The sequence below is a fragment of the Paramormyrops kingsleyae genome, chromosome 2 (genome assembly GCF_048594095.1).
Source record: "Paramormyrops kingsleyae isolate MSU_618 chromosome 2, PKINGS_0.4, whole genome shotgun sequence".
In the NCBI taxonomy this organism is placed as follows: Eukaryota; Metazoa; Chordata; class Actinopteri; order Osteoglossiformes; family Mormyridae; genus Paramormyrops; species Paramormyrops kingsleyae.
The window spans coordinates 23,700,551-23,726,237 of record NC_132798.1 but is presented as its reverse complement, the minus strand read 5'-3'; the positions used below and the strand labels follow the sequence as shown (position 1 = coordinate 23,726,237).

General features: G+C 45.2%; 1 protein-coding gene across 12 annotated transcripts in view; it reads left to right on the top strand.

Moving 5' to 3' along the window:
- pde4d (phosphodiesterase 4D, cAMP-specific) overlaps positions 1–25,687 on the top strand; it is a 293,242-nt gene that overhangs the window by 255,934 nt on the left and 11,621 nt on the right. For 11 of the 12 annotated variants that reach the window (XM_072708295.1, XM_072708284.1, XM_023802838.2 and 8 more), the window contains 4 exons: positions 7,061–7,097; positions 7,471–7,547; positions 8,082–8,131; positions 19,438–19,550. In XM_072708295.1, the coding sequence (XP_072564396.1) occupies positions 7,061–7,097; positions 7,471–7,547; positions 8,082–8,131; positions 19,438–19,550 (277 nt within the window). Of the gene's footprint in view, positions 1–7,060; positions 7,098–7,470; positions 7,548–8,081; positions 8,132–19,437; positions 19,551–25,687 lie in introns of those variants that run through there. The other variant, XM_072708309.1, reaches the window with a different exon arrangement.

Here is a 25,687-nt window from a genome sequence, read left to right as displayed (position 1 = left end):
ACCTTGGCCTGAAGCAGGAGCTGCTAGAGCGTCACTCTCCCCTGTGATTTATGCCTGATTTCCCTCCCCCAGGAGGTCACATTTAGGCTTATCAATTTCAAGTGTCAGCTGCCAGTTTCATCAGTCATTCCAGGCTCCCACCTAGAGAGGAGTCACCATGGTGATTGCTTACTGACAGAGCTCCATTTCAGACTTGGGCTCTTCTTATTGAATTGTCAGGAAAAGCTTATGTCAGCAGGCCCAAGCCTTTTGAAGAACCATGTTGCCCTTCGGCGCAACACCTAAGGATCGTTCGGATCGTGCGGGTTACCCATTTTAAAATATCAGTTCTGCAAGACTAATTAAAAATGTGCAGAAATGTGTTTTACATCAAACTCTTTCAAAATATCCCTATCATACTGCTTGACTAATTGTATTTTCCTGCTAATACAGTAGGTTGTTTATTTCCTTTAACTGTCGATAATGTTCTACCCTCTATGGCCTGTTTTATTCTCTGGCTTGTTTGAATCATTTCTGACTGAAAAAAAAGAGCCGGTAGCTTCACTTCAGTGCAGAATCTCGCAGCATCGGCAGCCATAGTTATAGTTGTTGAAATATGAAGCAAAACAAATGTCTTCAGTGGAGAAATGTGCGCGGGACTGGAGAAATAGACATGGTGCCTTCTATTTGCTGAGGGTACCATCTTCATTCCAGACATGTAGAACATCTAATGTAGTTTTTGTCTGATTCCATGTTCTGAACAGGCCTGCATCTCGTACATCTGCTAATGACACTTTACATACAACCGGAGAGTCCACACATTGTAAAAGGGCTAAAAAAAGAAAAAGAACTTTTTTGTTTGATAAATCCTTGAATAATCTTTTCTACCTTTCATCTGGTGGGATATAAGTGAGGGACTCAGTGCCTGTCATCAGAAGGTTGCCAGATCAAATCCCAAGGTTGGCAGCGTGGTTTAATCTTCGGGCACTTGAGCAAGGCCCCTAACCCCATTCTCTCTAAGAGCGGCCTGACTCTGCTTTCTGAATTGCGCGTGGCTTAGTATGAAATGTCGAATGATTTAATTACACCCTCTGTGTTTGCGGCGAAGTGGCGGCTCTGAGGCTAGAGATCTGTGCCATCAACTGGAAGGTTGCTGGTTCAAATCCTGTGAACTTCCGGAGTAATTCTACTGCATTGGGCCCTTGAGCAAGGCCCTTAACCTGCAATTGCTTTGTCCTGGGTATGACATTAATCTACCCCCAGACCTATAAGAAGGTCCTCCAACTTACAGGAAATGACTTGGGGGTTGGTGGCAGGATTGGCACTCCAGCCACCAGAGAAAACTCACACTGGTCCCTTCAGACTAGTGTGGTGCTGAGGTATCACCTGCCACTGATACAGTGTGGAGGGCCCCACAGCTGGACCCCTCCCGGATATTTTAACCTGAAGCTGGACCAGTGTCGCTGAATGTGCAGTGTGGGGTATCACATGTGTCTCACACATGGAGGTTTCCCAAGTTTGTTTCTCTGTCTTTTACCAGCCCCCACAATTCCGCGTCATCCGGTTTTCATTTCCTGTCCACTGCCTTTGTCACCCTGCCCCCCACCCCCCACAGCCGGAGGCATGCGGCTTTTCTACTCGCCATGTGCCCTCTTTCATATCAACAATGATGTGTCTGTGGCAGATGTTTCTTCTCAGCTTTTACATTACGAAGCTCCCTTTGTTGTCCCCTGAGCAACAAAACAGGGGAATTTTTTTTCTGTCAGAATACATATATTTTGACACAACAAAAACAGGTGCAGTTATGTTCTAATTGTAATTGTTTCAAGTTTTTTTTTTCCCTTCAGGTTTTAAATTACTTTCATTTTCGTTTCTTTTTCTTTACTTATGGAGGCCAGCCCTACGAAAAAACTAACATTTATTCTTATTTAATACTAGTGATGCAAACCCTTGGCAACTTTATTTAGACTTGTTTCATAAAAATGATGACCAAAATCAAACTACAGTAGATCTTTTTAAGTGAACTAGAGTAGGTGCTAAACATTCTTGAAATGTGAAACCCCCCCCCATTAGGTAGCCTGTGAGTTTTCAGTTTGGTGATGGAAAATAATCTTTATGCCACGTGAGGGGCCACAATTGAGTCTGTAAAATCAGTTATTTATATAATGACAGGTAGTCAAACTCTAAGACCAGAGGAACAGTATTAAAGATTTATTACCCATATATTGTAAACAAAGTATTCACCTCTGTACCCATTACAAAAAGATTTGCCCTCTCAGTTTGAACAGGAAGTGGTTTGTAAATTAAACCAGCCGCTGCTCTCTCCTGTTACTTGCCGGGTGCCATTAGCCCTTGGCCATAACATCCTTTCTTCCTGCAGATTATTGAGATTATTCTTACTGTATTACTCACTATACCGGCTACTGCAAAAATTCCGGATCGATTTCAGCAGCAGCTGAATGAAGCGGCTTTTGTGTCCCAATGGGAAATGTCAGTTTCACAGCATTCCATTTGGCTGCACTTCGCCTGGGAGTAATTAATATGCCGTTTAATTGGGGGAACACGCAAAATGGTTCTGATGGCCGGAGGCAAAAAGTGTGGGCATCTGTATAGCTCCATGCCAAGGAGAAACGCGTGGACATCACATTTAATGGTTGACAAAAATAAGCTACGGCACTAAAGTGGTTTTGATAGAGAGCACACTTCAAGGAAGTGGATCAGTCTTAGTTTTCCGGAGACCAGTCCTGCATGGGTACTGCTGGATGTCTTTCCATGAGAAAGGCTGCTTACAGAGCATAATTTGATTTAAATATATTTAAAAAACGCATTAAAAAAGAAATGTGAATCTCCAAACAACAGTTCATGAATTAGGAAAGCACAAGTAAACTATGCACACTCCACACACATACAGAGAGCAGTAATAAAGACTTCAGCCCTCATTCTAGTAGGTATGAGGCAACAGTGCTACCCAGTGAGCCTCTGTGCTGCTCTGTTTTTGCTACCAGCAAACATACATACTGTAGTCAATGCGAAATAGAGCCTCAAGATGTTGCATGCATTACATGATTTAAGCACTAGAGGGTGCATTTTCGCCTCATAACCATCCATAACCCACCCTCTGAAAAAAACATATATTAAAAGTATGCACGTAACATTTGATAGTAATTCAGCTTTGTATTATTTTTAGGTTTTTACTTTTTTCATCAACTTTTTGGCATCTCCTGATACCTACTGTAATATTGATATTATAAGTAGAAACACATAACTCCTACAGAATTAATATAGATATTTGGAAAGTTCTACGGTTCTTTATTTTTGCTTCCCAAACAGCGTTCACAATTTTCATGACAGCCCCATTTTGCAAAAAAAAAAACAAACAAATATAACAGAAAACAGTTCATGTTGCGTAGACCAGGTCATGTGACCACATCATGGGGACGATAGCAGTAACCATGGTTATAAAAAGGCCGTACCTCGTGTCGGACCTTCATACAGAAGGTACCCATGTGACAGGAATGATACCGGTGCCAGGCCCCACCCAGCCCCCGCCCCCGCCAAGTTTAGAGTGCCTTATTTGTGGCGCATTCCTGCCTCGTCTTTCGCCATGGGGTCTGCATGACGCTTGCCTGTCCCCGCCAGTATCGGACACCTTTCCGCGCTGCTGCACCGTCGGCTAAGAGAGCCGGTCTCCCGGCGAGTAGGACACATGCGACACGGTGCATGTTCGCCGTCCCCTAGCGCCCGCCCCAGGAGGGGACCTCCGCCCGGCTCGGCCATGCGCGCCCCCCGCCCCCCGCGAGCGCCGGCCATGCGGGTTGTAGGCCGCTTCTTCAGCGAGCCCAGTGACAGATGCCGGCGGTATGTGGGCTCGGAGCTCCTGCGAGGTTGTGTGTGGCATGTCTGCTGGTTTCTCCCTGCGCCTTTCACCTCCCTGCCCTCTCAGCTGCTCCCTTCCCCCTGGATCTCCTGCCTGCTGTCCTGGGCCACTTTCCCTGCCCCACCCCTGCCCTACTAACCAGCCCTGCTGGGCTCGCTCTGCCTTCACTTCCCTCAAAGCGTTGGACGAAAGCCCCTTCTGTTATCCTTCTGCTGATAGGCACAGGAATGACTAAGTTTAAACTAATGTACTGTAGTTGCCAAACTGGGTTAAAAGCCCAAGTTGCTTAAAGAAGGCTGCGCTGAAAGTGTCCTTGTGAAAGCTCATGTGCTACACAAGACACTAAGAGTGTGTGGTGAGACATTGACTTTACACCTTGTGTTGCTTGTGTTGCTAAGACAGCACAAAACATTCCTGCCATCTTACCTGTGAAAACTTGAACTCAACGTCTTTATGACCATAAACATGCAAACATCACACGCACTTTCAGGAGATCTAAGCTGATGGCACTCAGCTGGACCATTGGTGTAAAAGATTGCCCAAAGTAGACAGTTTAAAAAATGAATAATAAAACCTTCAATCTTCTAGGAAAGAGAAGGTCTGCTAAAGGCTTTTCTGCTTGGTCTAGACTTTTCTTTCAGGTATCTAATCCATGAAAAGATCCAACATTCATACATGAAGGCCTTTAACAGACTGTACCCATGACCCGCTAATAAAAAGACACCTTGCAAGATCTTATAAGCGGTATCTCTTCTTGATGTGTAATTTAGCTGAAATTATGAAATCCCCTTCTGTTGTAAAAGAAAATGCAACATTTTTACAATCCTTTGTCCATAGGAGGCGCTCATCACAGTGATCCGGCTTTGCTCACAGAGCACTGCTGAAAGGTGTCATTTACTCATGGCTGACATTCTTATCAAATGCTACTGAGGTCAAAGACCACTTTTCTTACCAGTACATTTGTTTGGTGAATTCAATCTACACGTTTTGTGTGTTCTTGAGAAAAATATTAGCATCCTTGCTTTCCGGAATAGGTAATGAGGCATGTAGGGCCGTGGACTAAGACGACAGTTTTTTGGCTTGTTTGGCAGGGTTTCTGCTGGTGTCTTGTTTGTTGGGGGATTGATTTAGATGACCTTTATGGGGGACACGCTCTACAGGCATAAGAGAGTGGCTGGTGAGAGATTGCAGGCTGTCTGGGCCCTATTTGAGGCAGGGTGTTGACTTACTGCTGACGTGCCAAGCTTCTCTGCGGGCCCTTCTCATCAGGAGGGGAACATTCCAGAAGGGTAGAGCTATCGGTGGGACCCCAAGAACTGATTGAAGGGGACTGCCAGTACTTTAGCGCGGGCCCTATAATCTGACATGGGAACTGGGTGGAAAGGTTGCATTTGTTGTTCTAGTGCAGTGGTTCTCAATACCGTTTCTGCCGCCCCCCCCTGCCAGAATGTTTTCGTTCCAACCCTACCTTAATCAGGCTCAGATGGTCCTTAATTGGCTAAAGCCAGTTTCAGACCGAACGCGGGGAGCACTACGCTGCACTCCATGCCACGCGCCGCTCGCGGAGCTTGTGCGAGCTCTGTGGTCAAAGATGAACTTTGTTGAACTTTGACCGCTGAGCGCTATGACACATTGTCGCGCGATCAATAGAAACAAGGCACCGAAATCGAAATAGAGGGAAAACTTATTGGTCTGGGAACTCAAACACGGACAATATATCACAGAAGCGTAGAATCTTTCTCAATGCGAAATATACATGGTCGCTACTGACTGCGAGCCGAAATGACAGGAGATAGTTTTGAAAACCACGCCTACTTTTTGCGCAGAAGCCCAGCGCGAGCACAGCGCGTTGAGCGGACACCGCTGTGTTTTTGAATGGGGCGCGCACAGCGCATGCCGCGTTTGTTCTGTAACTAGCTTTAGCCTATTAAGGTAGGGTTGGAACGAAAACATTCTGGCGGGGGGGCGCCAAGCACAGGATTGAGAACCACTGTTCTAGTGCATGATTTTCATTGCTCTGAGGAACCACTTGTGGCGACTCCAACAGATGTGTTTTTGCAGACGTGATTTGTGTCACTGCAAGCAAGGGTTCGACAGTAACATTTCCTCAGTGTCCCCTGAGAATTCCACAAGCCTGTCATGGGTGTCTTTCCGGCCGTAACGGTTTCTGCAGAGTTGCAGTTCACACGCTCATAAATTTATCCAGTTTTCTGCATTAAATAAAACTCCCACACTTTGCCTAATGCGCTGCAGGTTAGGGACTTAGATAGCATCCCTAGGTCAGTGCTTATAGCAGGTTGTAATGCTTTAAATGGCACTTATAGGAAAACCATGTTAGAGCTCAGTGGTAGAGTTTGCCCCTGGAAAAACATTCTTAAATGTATTGTCAGTGGTTTGGTTTAATATTTTATTCTCTTAAATATTTAATGGAGGTATTTCCAAAAATAATGAAACTTTTCTGTTAGAAGAGTAGAGGCAAACTGAACGGCACCATCCTGGTTAAACCCACATCCAGACATAAAGTTCTATTTTAATGAAAAATATCCAACTAAGTGCGTCAGTCTATACAAGCTTCTAAGCAAATGAATAATGTAAATGCCTCTGGAAAATAGTGTTAGACAAAATAGTTAAATTTTAACGGATATGAGAGTTACTTCCTAAGAGAAATAAATTCTTCCAGTATGTCTCAAACTAATAACATGTTTAAGAGATTGTGCAGAATCTGCTTCCTCTCGAACAGGTGGGATGCGGAGGTTTTTGAGCGATGCTGGGGTGTCAGTCTGGGTACAGATGTGAGGGTTGGCCTGCAGGTGGCGCTGCCGTATAAGCTGTCTTCTGTATGACCAATTCCACTAATTTTCCAAGAGCCTATTATTCAGTGCAGAGTTGCTGCAAGCCTGAAGCCTGTTCCAGAGCACAGAGATCAGGGGACACCCTGGAAGGGATTCCAGTACAGCACAGGACAGATACATTAAGGGCAATTTAAAGGGCAATCTACCTTAACCACATGACTTTCAACTGTGAGGATAGCAGAGTACCCAGGAGGACCATGCAAACTGCGAATGCACAAAGCTGGGGGTGGCTTCTAACCCACAACCCTGGAGGTTTTATTCGTATCCTGTGAGCCGCCACTCCACAGCCCCCAAGAGAGGGTTTGTTATTAAAGTCTGTGTAGAGATGTAACACTTTACTTTGTTCTTACAGACATGGAGACGACATGATTGTAACGCCGTTTGCTCAGGTGAGTTTGCTTACATGTTAACATAAAATAATACAGTAACTTGTAACTTGAACTTGAGAATGACATGGGTCCTGCACATGGGTTTGGGAGTCAGTGGGCATTACGGCGTATTCTATTTAGATAAGATGCAAACAGTGGGATGTGTGTTACATGTCTGCTTCCAAATCCTGGCTCATGTTGGCCCTGGATATAAATCTGAAGTCTAACTGTCAGTAAGCGCATTAAACTCATGAGGCGTTTGACAGCATGTTCTCCATGTTATCTTAACTAGCACTGAGTATTTGACTTATTCTCTGTGTATTATATACACACTGTGTGTCATACATTTAAGATGAACTGATGCTTACAGTATGTTTTTCTCTCTTTATTTAAGGTGCTGGCTAGTTTGAGAACCGTGAGAAATAACTTCGCTGCATTAACCAATTTACAGCAGGATAGAGCCTCCAGCAAGTGAGTGACAGCAGTACAGTTCACTTCTGCACACTTTTAGGTTGTAGTGGATAAGTTTCTGTCTTATTGCTGGAATGTCTTTAAATCTATCCAGTGTTGAGTATTTCGTACTGAAGTATTGTACAAATACTTCTGTTTATGATGATTTTTTATGATTTCTGGTTTATTGATTTATTGTTTACAAGCATAGTTCTGAAAGAATATGATTCCTATTAGTGCTTTGCTTAATTTCCACCCAGGGACCTCTAATACTCTTTTATAGTGCAGCTGGATAAGTGTTTAACTGTTTTGGTGTGCCACCTAATGGTCACTGTCAGAAGAACAATAACGTTGGATGAAGTTGTTTGAAGTTAGGTTTCAAATTTGCATTACCTATGAAATCAAAACCCACACATTACCTGTAATTTTGTTCTACACTTGCAGATTGGCAGCATTTGTGGATTTTTCTGTTTGTTTTTTTTCTGTAGGCTTGTCAGTCTAGCGGTTTTAGGTGTGAAAATGATGTCAGCATCTCTTACTTGATCTCCTTTTCAGGCGATCCCCCATGTGTAACCAACCACCAATCACCAAGCCATCCTTCACAGGTACAGTGATTTTTTTTTTCATTCATGCTGAGGGTTTTTAACTTTCTGTTTGGGTGTTTGAGCAAAATTTGAAGTGCATGGGTAGATTGGTGTGTGTGGATAGTGATCCTGGTATGAGTCTGTTTAACACTTGTGTATTTCTTGTGTGGCAATTCCCAGGAACTGTCTCAGTTTGTTTTTAAATGGTTTTAGTGTAAAGCTCTTTTGTGCCACAGTTATGATTGGGAAGAGGGCATCTATTAGACTCTTGTCACTACGAAGAGTACTCTTCTGTAGCCTTGCTTACTGGAATAAGTGGTGTGTGTGTGTGTGTGTGTGTGTGTGGTTTGGAGAATGACAGATTGTGTCAGAGTCTCATCTTGTCAAGCGGAAGGTCATCAAAATAAGGGTTAGTAGTATAAGATATGCTTTGTGGTGGTAAAATATACACGTGCCTTTGACATGAGTATGTGTACATACTAGTGTACAGAATGTAACAGCCCTGATGTTTGTTGTTTAGTTGGTTAAGTAGTAATCGGAAACCCCATGGCATGATGGAATACTGACTGAAAAAAAATGGATTAGCCAGTTTGTCTTGGGATGTGCCTGTCATGGTAACAGCTCCTTCCTGTGATCCTGGACCTAGATGCCCTTGTGTCTAATGACAGGTGACTTTCTAACATTAGGCTTTGAGGAGACACCAGAAGCACATATTAACAGCACTTGATGCCACATGGATGCTCCATCCACTAAGTTGTCCACAAAACTTTATTGGTAACGAAATTCATCAGTAACGTAACTGGGTCTGTTGCGTCACCATCCACAGATCCTTCTCCCATAACTGCTTGTCCAGTGTAGTGTCAAGGGTTGTCTGTTGGACTTAACTAACATTTTTTATGACTGTATTGAGACGCCACCACGGGGCACTGCAGTGGCAGGTCGCATCCAGGCAGACGCACGGCCTGAAATAGCCTCAACCTTGTGCGGTTGTCCCGGAGTCGGTGGGACTCTGCTCTTCTCCCCAAATCACGCACCTCCACGCGTAATGCCAGCCTTCTCATTCGCATGCCAAGCCACCTGGCACTTCTGCATTTGCACCACTACACATGTCTGTTGCTCTTCTCCAGTTACACACGTGCTCTGTCACACGCTTTGCTTCTCCTGTTACAGAAACCACACCCCCCCCACCCCACCCCGACTTCCACACGTAGAAACACATGAATGCTTGTGGTTCCCCTCTGTTGACGTGTAAATACACACTCTGCACTGTTGGTCACACACACACACACACACACACATACACAAACACAGACACACGCACACACCGACCTTCTCCTGCCTCCCTGAGCCACACGCTGCCCTGCTTGTGGATGCCTTCCATTCCACAGTGAGTCATTCTCCAAATTCTCACGGGAGTCATTTACGCTGATGGTCGCCATGACGTCCCGGGCGTGAGGCTGGAAGGGCAAGCCCAGCGCATGTCAGTCCCGTGGAAGGCCGAGCATTCATGCGCAATGTGTAAATCTCTTCCACTTTCCAGGGGATCTGTCCCTGTGTCCTGGAGGTCATGGGTTTGAATCCCATGGCTGGCAGAGGAATCATATCACCAAGGCTCTGCTCCAGGGTATTTCCATGCTGGCTGCCCCGGCACCCTTACCCCAAAAAACTGTCACGTCTCACCAATTCTTACATGTGCATCTGGGTCTCTTATGGAGAGCAAGGGGGTGCATACTGTACAAGAAAACAGCATTCCTACGTAGCCATGTACAAGCTTCTACAAATTGTGTATGAAGTTTCTTTTATTCACACACATACACACGCACGCACACGCACATGTAGGGTAAACATATTCTTATGGGGACCGCTCATTCATTTCAATGGGAAAAATGCTAATGCTAACTATAACAACCTTAACCCCCACCCTGCCCTAACTGTAACCATAAGTAACCTAACAAAATACAAGAGTTTTTGCATTTTTAGTTTTTTCATAGCAGTCACCGATTTTTATAAAATAGTTTTAAAAAACGGATATTTATCACGTTATGGGGACATTATGTCCCCATAAGGATAGGTAAACCTGCTCGCGCACACACACACACACACACACACACACACACGCGCACACACACACACATACATATACGTAGACCACACACATAGATCAGCCTGCCTAACATCTCAGTTGGCTTGGGTCCAGGTTTAAGCTCTGACATAAAACATGACATTTAGTTAATGTGTAAGTAAATATTATCATGCCGCCTGACTATATGTAATGGTGGTTAATGTATATGTCATGATGGCCAGCATATAACCGCTTTCAAAACCACATCCCCCATGGCAAGTACAGAAACAGTCATTACGTTGTCTGTCGGCTTTCCCCTGGAATTTTCCTGAGCTCACTTTTAACTCTGCCTTACTCTGCTGCTGATGGCTGATGGCCATCCTATACACTTGCGCACAACTCAGATTTTTAGGCTGCAGTGTGGATCAAATGAGAAGGAAATTTTAAATTGGAAATAATAGTCAGTGAATGCGCCTTGTTCAGAGTGAGATTTGACTCTATAGAAAAGTGCAAAGTGAAGGTGTAAATCACAATGTAAACTGAACTGGCATGAATAGATACAGTGTACCTCCACCTTATGTACTGTAACATAAAAAATAATGTTTATGGAACATTCACTTCAGTCATATATTACCTTACTGCACTGTACTTTATTTTGTGTGTGTGTATATTTGTATATATACACATACTTATATATCCAAATAATATACTCAGTATATGTATAATATATAATACACACTATTGTACCATTTACTGCAAACATAAAATAAAAATAAAAATCTGGGTTGCAGGTCTGCACATGTGATGCGTGGTTGGTTTAGTGGTTAGTGATACTTCATAATTGCATGCAATAAGTAAATGAGTAGACTCTGAGACAGGGCACTTTCATTACACCACGCTTCCTCGGTGTTGCTCTGGGCAGTATGTAACTTTTAATGTGGACACACAGTCTGTGGTTGAGGCCCATGGGCGTGGCCTTCCATTCTGACGTCCTCTATTTCCCAGGGAAATGATAAGCAAATTCTAGGTTTCAGAAAAGAAAGTCGGGGGCCTGTTTGCTTTAGCCGTAACCTAATTACTTATAAACCACAAAAGCTTTATGTAAAGTAATGTCCTGGAATGTAATTGAGATGCTTCACAGCGATCCCTGTCCGGGTGCTCTTGCCCTCCCTGGCCTTTGCAGAATGGGCAGCTCGAGGCCTACATCGCCAGGAATCCATTATGACGTAAAAACATTTAGTTTAGTTACACTAGGTCAGATAATGACTGCTTCAGTGGGAAGAATTGGTAATTACAGGCTGAAAGCTGACTGTCATGGTTCAGCGGCCGACACTGAGAGCCGACACGCTTCCGGATGGCATTAAGTGTAGATTCCTGTTTACTGTACTTAGCTTTTCATGGCTCTTACGGACATCCTTTTACGAAATGACTCCATGTTTCACTTCCCAAGTGCTGAAGGCAGATCAGAATTGCTTAATTGTGTGTTTAAATAAAATTGTGTGTTTCAATAAAATATTAACTATAAGAAACCTGAAATATGGAATCCCCAAACATAAGTAATGTATCAAGACTCTCTGGGATCTAGCGTAACTAGACCGGTTGCGCTGCATTTATTTTGTGTTATTTTCCTGTTACTGATATTAGCTGTCAGCATTTAGCCTTGAATGCTTAGTATTTGGCTACATTTGCAGTACAGTAAGATGGAACCTGATATGTAGTTTGTACTGTGTTGCTACAGATCTAGTACAGTTGCTGGTTTGGTGTCTATTAAGTGGAATAAATGGCTACACAGTTTACGTACACGCCTGCTTCTGTAGCCTGTGTCGACGCTGCAGAAGTCAAAAGTCTCATGGTGCCTCTCTAATGAACTGAAAGGACAGCGAAACAGTCGGCTTGTCGTCTGTAATGATACCGTAATGCACAGTCTGTCATTGATAATGAGCCTTAGCGAGTCGTAAACATCTGCTTGTTTACGCACATTATTTAAATCTGTTCAGAGAGAAGATGCCGGTAATGGTAAATTCCTGGAGGATCCTTACAAAAATAATGCGACAAAAATGTGACATGTAGATGTTTTTCAGGCAGGAATGAAATGGACTGTGTTTTTTAAGAGAATGAAGCTTAAACTCTGAGTAAGTTTCCTGAGGAATATTGTGTTATTATGGTGATGAGGGTGAGGATGATTAACAGCCAGCATACAATAGCAGTGGTGGAGATACTGATCCTGATGAGGAAGATGAGAATTTGAAGCCAGAGATTAACAGGGAGCTGGCAGAGCAGATGGTAGATGAGCAGAGTCCGGTCCCGCTCTGTCTGTAGACTCCAGTCCACAGTTTGGCCGCAGCCCACCGCGGCTGAGCAGAGTGGCCTCTGAGGGCTGGCGTCTGATGTCGCACTGAGCATGGGAAGAATGCCACTGACGTCAGCGCTCGCTCTGCCTGGGAGAGTGGCACCCCTGCTCGGGGGAGCGCACCATTACTGGGAGAGAGGGAAGGGGGAGAAACAGGCAGAAAGAAAGAGGAGGAAAAAAGAGGGGCGATGCAGAGAAGAGGCACTAAAGGAGGACGGGGAGATTGACTAGGAAGGGGGAGAGTCACAGATGTAACAGGCAACAGTGTGTGCAGAGTTTTATTTCACCGGCGCGTGCTCGCACACAGTAACACAGAGGGGCACACGATGACGGTGTCTCTCATGAGGGGAAGTGAAGTGCAGCCTGGATGGCAGCCTCACATTGACTGGACACGTCTGCCTTCCCTCTCTGCCAGCTCATCTCAATGACCTTCAGTGAGGGAGCCGGGGAACGGTCCCCCATCATGCCGGAGTCGGCTGTTTCTGGTCCTCCGCAGATCCCCAGTCCCACTGTGAGGATATTAGCCCCCGAACAGTATACCTGCATCAGCCTTTAGCTGCCATTCATCGGGCTGCGTTTCCCAGTGGATCTGGAGATCCTGTCAGCAAGTGTCTTCCTCGAGAACTCCGGCACTCCAGCTGCCACGGTAGCTGGGATTCATGGGAGGCCAGAAACAGTCTCCATGTTTTAGGCAGGAAATCATACACCCTTATTTTGCATATTTCCTCTCCTATTTCACGGTCTAAAATTAATCAGCCATTTAAATGTTTTACAAGCCAGTTTTTTGCCCCTAAAAAGTGCTACGTCAGCCATGTGTTTTACATCTGTCTTTCATGGGCCTTGTTTCCTCACAAACTACAATCTCAGTATTCCCACTACAAAGGATCTTATGTACAATTCCCTACTCTTAATCATTACTAAGTTACCCTGCAGACAGTCCTGCACTGTTATACATGTCTTTACAGCAGATGACTTTCTGATGCACTTCGGAGTTAGAAATACAGAGATGTTTCACCTTAAACTGCTCTCTCTCGTACACAGCAGTGTCACCAAAGCTAAGTTCCTTCTGCCTTGCCTTTTAGACACCAAGTTGCATCATTTCAAACCGACACGGAGTTTTGTTGGAGACCATTTTCTTGACCAGTTAAATGCCAGTAACATGTATTCTCTCTCTGTATTTTTATAGTGCTCAAATACCTAATACTTCTTACCACTGTTTAGCTGACGTGCATTGCGTACTAATACTTTAGCTACTTTACGTTGTCCTCTAATTAAAGGCAACAGAAAGTCATCTTTATTTGGTCTGCTTTTAAGCTTATAATTATTCCACCTTTGACTAGAATTTTATGTGCCGTTTGCACGCATGTTTTTTTCCTGTTCTGCTGCAAACTGCTGCTTCCGCGGACAGCGATTCACGTCACACACTTCTGAGGGGTCTGTGTTTTACACGTCTCAGCGTAAACTTTAAGTAGACCCGAGATTGCCGCAGATTGCTAACTGCTGCTAATTAAACTGTCCACGCTAGAGTGTGGTTTTCCTTTCCAAGTGGTGTCCCCGCCCCAGCGGCCAGCGCGGTTCAAACCCCAGCTGTGTGTCGTATAGCCCCAGCTTCACCCAAAGGTGTCATGGCAACACTCTTAAGTGTCATCATGAAAAATGCACCAAAAATGCATCAACAGTATGGCTTGAGCTCCAGATCTGTAGTGGTGGCATCTGGCAGCATAACAGGGAAATACAACCGGTGAAGGGGGATACTGAACTAATGTTGATTTCCCACAAGGATAATAATATAAATCAGTACTGCACTGTGCATTAAAAATTCCACAGTTATGTGCATTCAGAGGATTCTGACTTGCTGCCCCCGTGAGCAGAGCACAGCGGCCCAGCCGCTGCATAAACATGCTGAGTGAATGACTTTGCCTCATGGCACAGGTGGCAGAGAGAGAATAGAAATATGTTGGGTCCTTTTTACATAACACATGCTCTTCATGAGACTCAGAGATGTATGCAGGTGAGAGGAAAACTTTAGGGTCAGAGCACAGGCACAGCCAGCATTACTGGAGCCATTTATGCCAGGAGCCTAACAGCCCAACACCACTCGTCCCAGAGCTGCAGCAGGGGCATGGATACCCTGGCAGATTCAGAGGGCCCAGCACTTTACAGGGGCCCAGGAGGGGCATGGATACCCTGGCAGATTCAGAGGGCCCAGCACTTTACAGGGGCCCAGGAGGGGCATGGATACCCTGGCAGATTCAGAGGGCCCAGCACTTTACAGGGGCCCAGGAGGGGCATGGATACCCTGACAGATTCAGAGGGCCCAGCACTTTACAGGGGCCCAGGAGGGGCATGGATACCCTGGCAGATTCAGAGGGCCCAGCACTTTACAGGGGCCCAGGAAGGGCATGGATACCCTGACAGATTCACAGGGCCCAGCACTTTACAGGGGCCCAGGAGGGGCATGGATACCCTGACAGATTCAGAGGGCCCAGCACTTTACAGGGGCCCAGGAGGGGCATGGATACCCTGGCAGATTCAGAGGGCCCAGCACTTTACAGGGGCCCAGGAGGGGCATGGATACCCTGGCAGATTCAGAGGGCCCAGCACTTTACAGGGGCCCAGGAGGGGCATGGATACCCTGACAGATTCAGAGGGCCCAGCACTTTACAGGGGCCCAGGAAGGGCATGGATACCCTGACAGATTCACAGGGCCCAGCACTTTACAGGGGCCCAGGTGGGGCATGGATACCCTGACAGGTTCAGAGGGCCCAGCACTTTACAGGGGACCAGGAGGGGCATGGATACCCTGACAGATTCACAGGGCCCAGCACTTTACAGGGGCCCAGGAGGGGCATGGATACCCTGACAGATTCAGAGGGCCCAGCACTTCACAGGGGCCTTTCAATACCCTGGGGGCCCAATGTGACATTTTGTTAGGGGGCCCAGAATTTCAAGCTATACTCCTGACTCTATAGACCATAGGATTTGAACCGACAACCTCCTGATCACAGATATAGATTTGTAACCTGCAGAACCACAGACCACCCCAGTGGGCCTCCTTGAGCATTTCAACTGTTCAAAAATACATTTAAAGTACAGTACCTAAAAATCAGTTAAATGTAATTGAAATAAGTAATTTAACATGTGTTTAAACTTGACTTCTTTGCAAGTTATATAGTTAATAGGGCATATCCAGTATCAATATGATTTTAGTTCACCTTTATTATTATTTGATACATTATTTTTCAATGCTGACTTAAAGTGAGAAATTTGTTGAGACTTCCAAATATTTTGTATGTTTCTGGGTTCATTTTGCCATTTACTCTGCTACAGTAGCTGCACAGTTGAAATTTAAATGCTCTTCCTGCCAACTTGCTGAGCAGGACCTTCAGAAATAGCAGGTGCTCCAGAGGAGGTTTGAACAGGATGTTGTCACAGAGGACAGACAGCATCTAGGCGAATAGTAAGATTGAAAATAAGGACGTTGTGGTTTCTGCCCTCTATATAGTGGAACCTGTGGGTATAGCACCTGTCTGTATCAAAAGCGAATGAGCATTACTTGGACCTGAAGTGTATCAGAGAGAAGTGTACTGTACATCTCCGTTTCCAAAAACGTCGGGACCCTGTTTAAAATGTAAATAAAAACAGAATGCAGTGATTTGCAAATCATATAAACCCATATTTAAATGATAAAGACAACATGACAAATGTTGAAACTGTTTTATGACAAATATATGCTCAGTTTGAATTTGATGCAAGCAACATGTTTGAAAACAGGGGACAGGGGCAACAAAACACTGGAAAAGTTGTTTGATGCTAAAACAAAACACCTGGTTGAATATCTCACTACTAATTAGGTTAATTGGCAACAGGTCAGTAAGATGATTGGGTATAAAAAGAGCCTCCCAGAGAGGCAGAGTCTCTCTGCAGTGAAGATGGGGAGAGGTTCACTGCTCTGTGCAGTGAAGATGGGGAGAGGTTCACCGCTCTGTGAAAAACTGTGTGGGCAAATAGTGCAACAATTTAACAATAATGTAACGATGTAACATTGCAAAGAATTTGGGAATTTCATCATCTATAGTACATAATATCATTAAAAGATTCAGAGAATCCAGAGATATCTCTGTATGCAAGGGACAAGGCCGAAAACCAGTGTTGGATAGCCGTAATCTTCAGGAGGCACTGCATTAAAAACGGATATGATTCTACAGCTGAAATCACTGCATGGGCTCAGGAACACTTCCGAAAACCACTGCCTGCGAACAGAGTTCGTGGCTGCATCCACAAATGCAGGATGAAACTCTACCAAGCAAAGAAACCATATCTAAACATGATGCAGAAACTTTGCCGACCTCTCGGGGCTAGAGTTCATTTTAGATGGACTGAGGCAAAATGGAAAACTGTCGTGTAGTCCAACAAATCAAAATTTCAACTTCTTTTTGTAAATCATGGACGCCGCGTCTTCCAGGCTAAAGAGGAGAGGGACCGTCCAGCTTGTTTTCAGCGGACAGCACAAAAGCCAGCATCCGTGATGGTGTGGGGGTGCACTGGTGCTCATGGCTTCAGTAGCTTGCACTTCTGGGAAGGCGCCGTGGTTGTTGAACAACTTATACAGGGTTTGGAGCAACATTTGCTGCCTTCCAGACAATGTCTTTTTCAGAGAAGTCCTTGTATATTTCAGCAAGACAACGGCAAACCGCATTCTGCGTGTATTACAACAGCACGGCTCCGCAGTAGAAGAGTCCGGGTGCTAGACTGACCTGCCTGCAGTCCAGACCGGCCACCCACTGAAAACATTTGGCATTTGGCAAATGAGACTCCGAACTGTTGAGCAGTTGAAATCCCATATCAGGCAAGAAGGGAGAGACTTTCACTTTCAAAACTGCAGCAAAACGTTTACAGAGTATTGTTTAAAGAACAGGTGACGCAAAACATGCCCGTCTCAGCTTTTCTGAAACGTGTTGCTGGCATCAAATTCAAATTAAGATTATATTTGTCATAAAACGGTAACTTTTCTCATTTTTCGGCATTTAATATGTTGTCCTTGTTCAATTTTCAATTAAACATGGGTTTATATGATTTACAGATCATTGCATTCTGTTTTTATTTACATTTTATTTATTTACATTTTACACAGCATCCCCACTTTTCTGGAAATGGGGTTGTAAAGTTTGAAGATCTCCCAGGTAAAATTTGAATGTGCTTGAACTTATTTACTCTTCACACAGCTTGAGGCTATATAAAAACTTTTTACTATTAGCATCTTTCTGTAATGTAATTTATATTTTAGATTAATTACAAATTGTTTGTCTATGGCAGTTCAGTAACACAATGACATTTTTGGTGCCAAAATAAAATGTCATTTGAAATTGACTATAGGATTTTGTCTAAATGAATAAAACCTTGCCTGGGACATTAAGATGTTAAAAACTTTGTGAGATGTTATTGGTCTTAGTTTCTTTAGTTCAGTGACACACGTGGGAAGGGGGGTTTGTGTGGCTCTTTGAGAGCCTGTCTGCCTTTCCTGTAGCCCTTCTGATATATTAGTGCTTTCATGTAGCCCTTGTGATATATTAGTGCTTTTTAGACTGCAGGGACAGAGAGAAACACTTGCCCACACTTAGCCTCATTGAGCCATACACTCCTTCCACTGTCATTTTAAAATGTTCCAGCACCTCATCACTAAACATCAGTGTCATGGCTGTCTCCTTGAGTACTCAGTGAGTCACAGAACAAGTGTGCGGACGTTGTTTTATCAATGGAAAAATCTGCTTTAGATCCTGAATGTGTTTAACTCGCTAGGATCTACTGACAAAGGTCATACTACATGCCGTAATTCTGGAATGGCATGGCAATGTGCTCAGGACCCAGTCCTGAAGCCTGCCTCTCTCCAAGAGCACGCAGAGAGGCTCTGTGCAGCACAGATGAGGCTTTGGCTCCGCACTCCTGCTTCCAGGCCGGGATTTGGCTGCAGCCCGTCCCCTCTCCGTGCAGCAATCTCAGCCTTCAGGATCTGGTTCAAAAGAAGCAGCACTCATGGTTAGCTGCAGGATGCCTCCTTAGCCCCGAAACCACAGTGCAGAGGAGAATCCAATCACTTTGTTTTTGTTTTAAATTCAGTTTGGAAGTGAGCAAATAGGGGCCGGCGTGCTGGAAGGCTGCAGGAACGGGAAACTGTGTCTACGTCGCTCTGGACGTGACTCCGTCTGTTTGACTGGGCGTGAGTGTGCGTGTGAGTGTGTGTTATGTGTGTGTGTCTGTATGTGTCTGCTCGCTGCCCCCCACCCCCCGCCCCCAGAAGCTGCCATGCTTCGCCATGCCTTCTTTGTTATGGGCCGTGTGAAGCCAGACTGATTCCGAGGAGCTCCGGGCTCGCAGAGAGATCCCAAGACAAACATGGATGTGTTTATGAGACTGATTTTTATCCTGCTACAGGACTGGAATTATACTGATCGGAATAAGGCGCATCACAGTCCGGATTATTGAGAGCTGCCTGTGTGCACGCGTGTGTGTATGTCTGTGTGTGTGTTTGCGTGAGCGTGCCTGTGTGTTTTGTCTTATCTATTCCAAAACAAGAGAAGAGAGATAGCCCCAGCTACGCTTTCACTGTAGCTGTGTTTTTTTTTTTTTGGGGGGGGGGGGAGGGAGTGACTGGGACTGCGCGTGGCGAAGGGGCTGTGGAGCGTGACTCCTCACTTGGACTGCTGCTCTGTGGTGGGGACGGGGAGGGGGCACGGAGCGGATTCCCCCACCGGTGTCCGCGGAGGGCCGTTGGTGGCGTTATGAAGAGTCACCCATGCGTCCACGCCGGGCGAAACGACATGGCCGTCGACGGAGCAGTGGACCCTCCACTGGGAGCCACCGCCAGTCCAGTCAAGAGGCTGAAAACTGACCCGCCGCTCCGCTCTCTCCCTCCAGAGGAGGCCTACCAGAAGCTGGCCACCGAGACCCTGGAGGAGCTGGACTGGTGCCTGGACCAGCTGGAGACGCTGCAGACCAGGCACTCCGTCAGCGAGATGGCCTCCAACAAGGTGAGCGTCCGGCACCTGTGTGCCACCTTGCGGGCGCCTGCAAACCGGGACGCGGTAAACGGCGCGGGTGCTGTGGAGATGTTACAGCTGGGTCATGAGTAGCGACGGCGCTGCCTTGCCGAGCCTGTAAGAGGCGCTCCGCATAGCAGCGGCGGTCTTGGGCAAAGCCAAGATGGCAGAGTGACGGGTGTCACGCGCTCGCGGAGAGCAGCTCACTGCCAGAGCCCCGTCATTCAGAAAAGGCAGCTGTGTGGCCGGTTGCTCGCAGCTGATTCCTGCGATGAATGACTCCCCCCGCTGGGAGATGTATAACTGTGGCAGGGCACTGGAGCCTGTATCTCTCTGCACACATACAGTGTGTAAAGTCTGAGGGACGCCTTGCTCAAGGCTGTGTGGTGTAGTAGTTGTTGTTGTTGTTGTGCTTATAGCTGTCTAGCTGACTGGCACAGCACTGGCAGGTCGCATGTTTGTCAGACCGATAGACGTCACCGTTTGTCTTTCACATTCGCAGCGAAAATTTTGGCGAAAAATGACCGGATAATGGAAGGCAGTGAAGCTGGTGTTTGTGTCGTCTGGATGTGCCCTTTCTGAATCTTGATTTCTTTGCTGGGACGCGTTTAAGAGCGAATGTCTTCAGGCTGGTGTAGCCTTACGCCTCAGCGGTGAATAACAGCAAGGGGATGGCGGCTTGCAGAGCCAAGGAAGGGTGCGAACTGTTGCAATGAAGGTCGTCGGTTTGAAGAGCATGCCCGTGTTGTGGGGGCTGGGGGTCCCAGTCATGTGTGGCTTTAATTGCAGCTGGAGATAATGGTGCCATGTGCTGCCCCTCATGCCCTGTCTGTCATTATGGCATCACACCTCATTCCCCCGATGCTCTTAAGTGCCTTGTTTTATTTAGCTCATACAGATACTGGAGCATTTGTCCATGTGACAGTTTTTAAAAGGCTGACCTGTTTCCAAGTTCATAACATCTGTCACGTATACCGCAGCCGTCACGTGGCACTGCCCAGGGCCTCGAACCCATGTACGCTCATCCAGCAAATACTAACCCTCCTCAGATCAGGAGAATTTATTTTTTAATTGTCCAGGATGTGAGATGTACAGGTACTGAGGATTTGGATATTGAAGATTCTGATAGGTAGGAGGATCACTTAAACTTGCTTTGGAGGTCATTTAGATTTGTGTCCCTAATATTTTAATACATTCTGTTGTCTGCTACTAAAACCAGAGTCAACATAGAGTCCATAAAAGACGTCTTGGGTTCCCCCAGGGGAACCCTACCAGTGTTTTAAGCAGGACGTATCAAGCATTTGTAATCAGCCTTGTGAAGGTCACCTACTGGGTGTGCACTTGCTGAGGCCAACTAAACATATTCCCTAGGTTTTAGTTTGTTGGATAGATAAATTACATTTCAAATATGGTTACACATGCAGTTTAAATGAACAAGTTAATGACTGTAATGCACCCAAATTCATTCAAGTGCATTACAGTCAGTCACTTCTTTATTTCAAATGTGTTTGATTTTATCTACTGTAGATATTACTCTTGTGCTGGTGAGTTGAATATTGGGAATTGACATTAATCTGCTGATTCTCCTGGAATTTCTCTGATTGGCTGCTTGAAGCAGGGGTGACATTAATTGTTGATTTGCACAGCACTCATTTTAAGGTATTTGCAGCAACAGTACAGCTATTGACCTGTTTAATCCCAAATATTTCAAATAAATGTTATTCCCTATGAAATATGTTTTCTCTTTGTTGAGAAATGTTGTTAAATGGCATTTGTCTAATATTGTGGATGCTTGTTACTCTGACTGGGAAGAGTGAGTAGGATTTTTTGTACGATTCACCTAAAAGTAAGTGATAACTGAATGAGGAGAGGGATTCAGTGGGGTCTCTAAATGTTTGGCCAGTAAAGTCACGCAGGTCAGGCTGTGGCTTGAAGCAGGGGGGCCCAACTCCAGTGTGAGGTGTGTCATTCCCCTGGCTGACCTCTCAGAGGTGTTCAGGTAATCGGCTTGTATCGGCTGGCTGCGGCATGGACGCCTCCAACAAGCTGCGTCACTCAGCCCCAGTGTGATGCCATTTGTAGCCACTATCTGCGTGGTAATATGGAGCTGGGTCTTGGGATCGCTCTGTCTGACAAGTTTCACTCTAAGATTCAACATTTGAGATGTTTAATTGGTCATGTGCAACAAGTGTGTTGGAATGCTGACTCGTCCAACCGCATCCAGTACTGGAAACAACTAACCATATTCAATAATACTTCCAACAGCTGACCAACACCAACAGTCTAGTGAAAAGCACAACACTTTTAAATACACTGCAATTTCAGCTAAACTTTGGGTTTTGCCTACATCTTCGGTCACCTCACGTCATTGTGAGACAACGTACGGTGTACATCAATGTGCTACAAGCCGCAGAAGGTTATCTGTGTAGGAGTAGCTTAGAGCACAACAAAGAAATCATTCATAAATCTTTTCGCAGCTGATAATAGTTGCTCCTTCTGGAACATTGGACTGGCATTGGACCCCAACCGGCTACTTTCAAAAGATAGCTGTTTTGGTGAATCCCCCGAATTACAAAGGAGCACTATTCTTAGAGAGCTTAACATGTGCAAAGCCTAATGACCCAGAGATTTTGACTCCCTTTTTAAGCAGCTGTAGAGGTCAGCTGGACATAGCACCTGGGTCCCCTCATCTACAGCTCTGACTTGGCGGGGTTGTGATTACAGCGGGCCCCTCACACTCTCTGGCATGCAGGACCAAGGCTGCTCTTCTCTGATGTCACTGGATGCCAGGCAACTCTTGCCGCGTGTTTGTGTGCGCGTGTGTGTGCATGCGTGTGTGAATTAGGTTTATATTACATTGTGGGGACCAAATGTCACGCACAATGTAATAAAAACCTGTTTTGACATTGTGGGGACCATTTTTCAGGTCCCCACAAAGATCTGTGAATGCAAACAGAAAAGTAAAAATGCCCCATAGAAATTAATGGAGAGTCCGCACAAAGATTTGAATACAGGTTTTTTTTTTTTTTTTTTTGTGTGTGTGTGTGTGTGTGGTCTGCTGGGTTTGTGTTAATCGGGGGCAATGCAGCTGATGAAAGACCCCCATATACACAAACCCGCCTCCCTGCGGACAGATGCAGCCAGAGAGCAGAGTACGCGTAGACGGAAGGACAGACGTGTGTTTAGGGAGCAGGGCACCTGGTGTGAATGGCTACAAGTGTGAAGGACGGCGGACTGACGGCCAGGGAGGCAGTCACACTCACAGAGCGAGACGCACCGGTGAGGCACACAGACAAACAGAGACGTGTCCCGGTCTCCATGGCAACGCACACGAAGTGCCCGCGGCTCGGCGGTGGTGGGGAGTGCAGGCAGGAATTTGTATACGGCGGAGACGCGCATCTTTGGAGAGCCGAGCCGGAGGAGCAGCAGACGAGACCATTTGCCGTGGAAAGGGTGGGAGAGGAGAGGCGTCAGCATGTTTGACCGGCACTCGCCGGAAAATCCCTGATACCTTAAACGTGCTTTCCATGCTCAGCGGTGCGCTTCAGGCTGTCTCGCAGGCTGCTATATGGACATTCCTTTTTTCAAATGAACAATGAATAGGAAATTCTGCTCATTAATATTCATATAAGCAACAATATTTGCAGTGTAGTGTCATTTCTCAGTGTTCATTAGATAAAAAAATAAAAAAATACAGAGCTTTGACGTACTGCGGCACACTGCAAAAGCGCCATTCTCATAACGCTGGGCCATAGTTTGGGTTCTGCAGCCTGAGACTGTAGCTTCTCTTGCACTGGAAACAAAGCAAAGACATGACCCACCTCTCAGTTTCTCTGTCCTCTCTCTCCTCTCTCTTTCTCTCACTTTTTCTCCTTCTCTTTGAATTCTAGTTTCAATTTCAGGCTTATTTGTTTGGACGGCAGGGTACCACGTTCCCCAAAAATGATTTCAGGAACATTTTACAAATTTTAATGACACAAGCTTAGGAAACAGTAATTATTAAGCAAACAGAAATTCATCCTGTTCATTCACACTTAAAATCTGTATTGATATATTAATATAATTGGCACACACTTCTTGTAAACGAATCACATTATTCTCAAATGTTCTCATGTATGTTTTCCTTTTATTACATACATAAAAAATGTAATTGACTGTGTTGCATATTTTGTTCTAGCTGTGCAATTGAATATTTGATAACCAGTACTCTGGTTTTAGGAAAAAACAATAGAAAAACAAATATAAATTATATATGTATAAAATAGGACGGAATGTCTTGTCTTAGTTTCAGCTGCATTTTGATGTGCACACACTTAGGAACAAAGATTTTCCTTTTAGTCTTCCTGTGGCTTCAGTCCGGATCAGTCTGGATTTTTCTCATTCTGGATCCACTTGGAAAGTGTGATCCCCCCCCCCATTTTAATTTGTCAAATAAATTACAGATGAAAGGAATTTGGATTTCTTCATACCATTACATTTTGAATTATTTTCCAGGTTCAGATGAAAAAGTTTGATTTATACGCCATGAATGTTTCGGGGATTTCCCCGCAGGCGTTGTCGGCTGTGTAGATGGGGGGGATTCCTTTAGAGAGGATGATGTGTTTCTGTATTATGCTTTGATGTGGCAGGGCGGCTGGTTTATTCTTTATCTTATCCTTGTGTAAAAAAAAAAATCAGAGAGGGTAATCACGTGACAAGTATGATCGTGTCCTTTGCGTGTGTGTGGCTTTCACATGAAGGGTTGTGTGGTTATTCACCAATCCCGCTATCCACGGTAGTCCAGATGATTGATTGATTGATACATCAACATTTTTCAATAAAGACCTAGGGGTTATCTGGGTTGTTACTCTACCCTTTAACCCAGAAAAACCGTCTAACACATCATTCCATTGTCAAACACGTGTTTTTGTCTGAGATTAATACACATGCTGAGGGTCTATGCTCCGGGCCCCACACAATAAGGGACTCTGCAAAACTTCCAAAAACTACTGCTACAGGAAACACCACATATATCATAAGTCTACAAAACTAGTGTATAAGTTTTCCTAATCTGAAATTTGCCTGAGATTATTCACTGGTAATACTGCTTGGTGCATGACTTATCGATTGAATAGGGTATCTTTTTGAAACAGTAAAGTATCAAGGGAACTTTAGAGAGAACACCTGTGTTTGGGACAGAGAACAGACCTGAGGGGGACAGAACCTTGGCAGCAAGGAATAGAGTTATGTACACTATTAGAGTTGGACTGGATGGGATGGGATCAGTTCAGGCTAACATGCTAATACAAATTAAAAGTATGAAAACAGGGAACAAATATAGGACTGATATACCAGTGCAGAATGGGCCAGTGGTTGCATGGGATGCAATGGGTGTGAGACTGGAGTCAAACTGGTACCCAGTTCAATGGGAGCTAGATTATTTAAATGGAACACAGCGGTATATACACAGTTAAGCAAATGAAATACAATGGAAATAGTTTTTTCACAAATGTGGCAAAATCTTGTGGTGCAGATTGCATATTTAAGATTTAGACAACAAGTGATTAAAAGTTTAACTTTATTTTATAATTGTTGTGGAATTATGTTTGACAGTGAATGGGATCCATGCTTACTTTCTGCACAGGCACTGCTAAACCCGTGATGTAAATGACAGTAACACCGTCGCCTGTGTGATGCGTTCGGCGTGTCCCCCTTTGTCTCGTCCTATCCTCCCGGTCTCATGGTCCACTCCTCTGTGGGATGAGCTTGTAAAAAGGTCACACCTAAATGCAACTTGTATTTAAGTCGTGGTTAAAGTACTTAACTAAATAATAAAGGCCCACTCAGCCGGCCTCACTGGATATCAGGCACACTCAGCAGGCCTCACTGGATATCAGGCCCACTCAGCAGGCCTCACTGGATATCAGGCCCACTCAGCAGGCCTCACTGGATATCAGGCACACTCAGCAGGCCTCACTGGATATCAGGCCCACTCAGCCGGCCTCACTGGATATCAGGCCCACTCAGCAGGCCTCACTGGATATCAGGCCCACTCAGCAGGCCTCACTGGATATCAGGCACACTCAGCAGGCCTCACTGGATATCAGGCCCACTCAGCCGGCCTCACTGGATATCAGGCCCACTCAGCC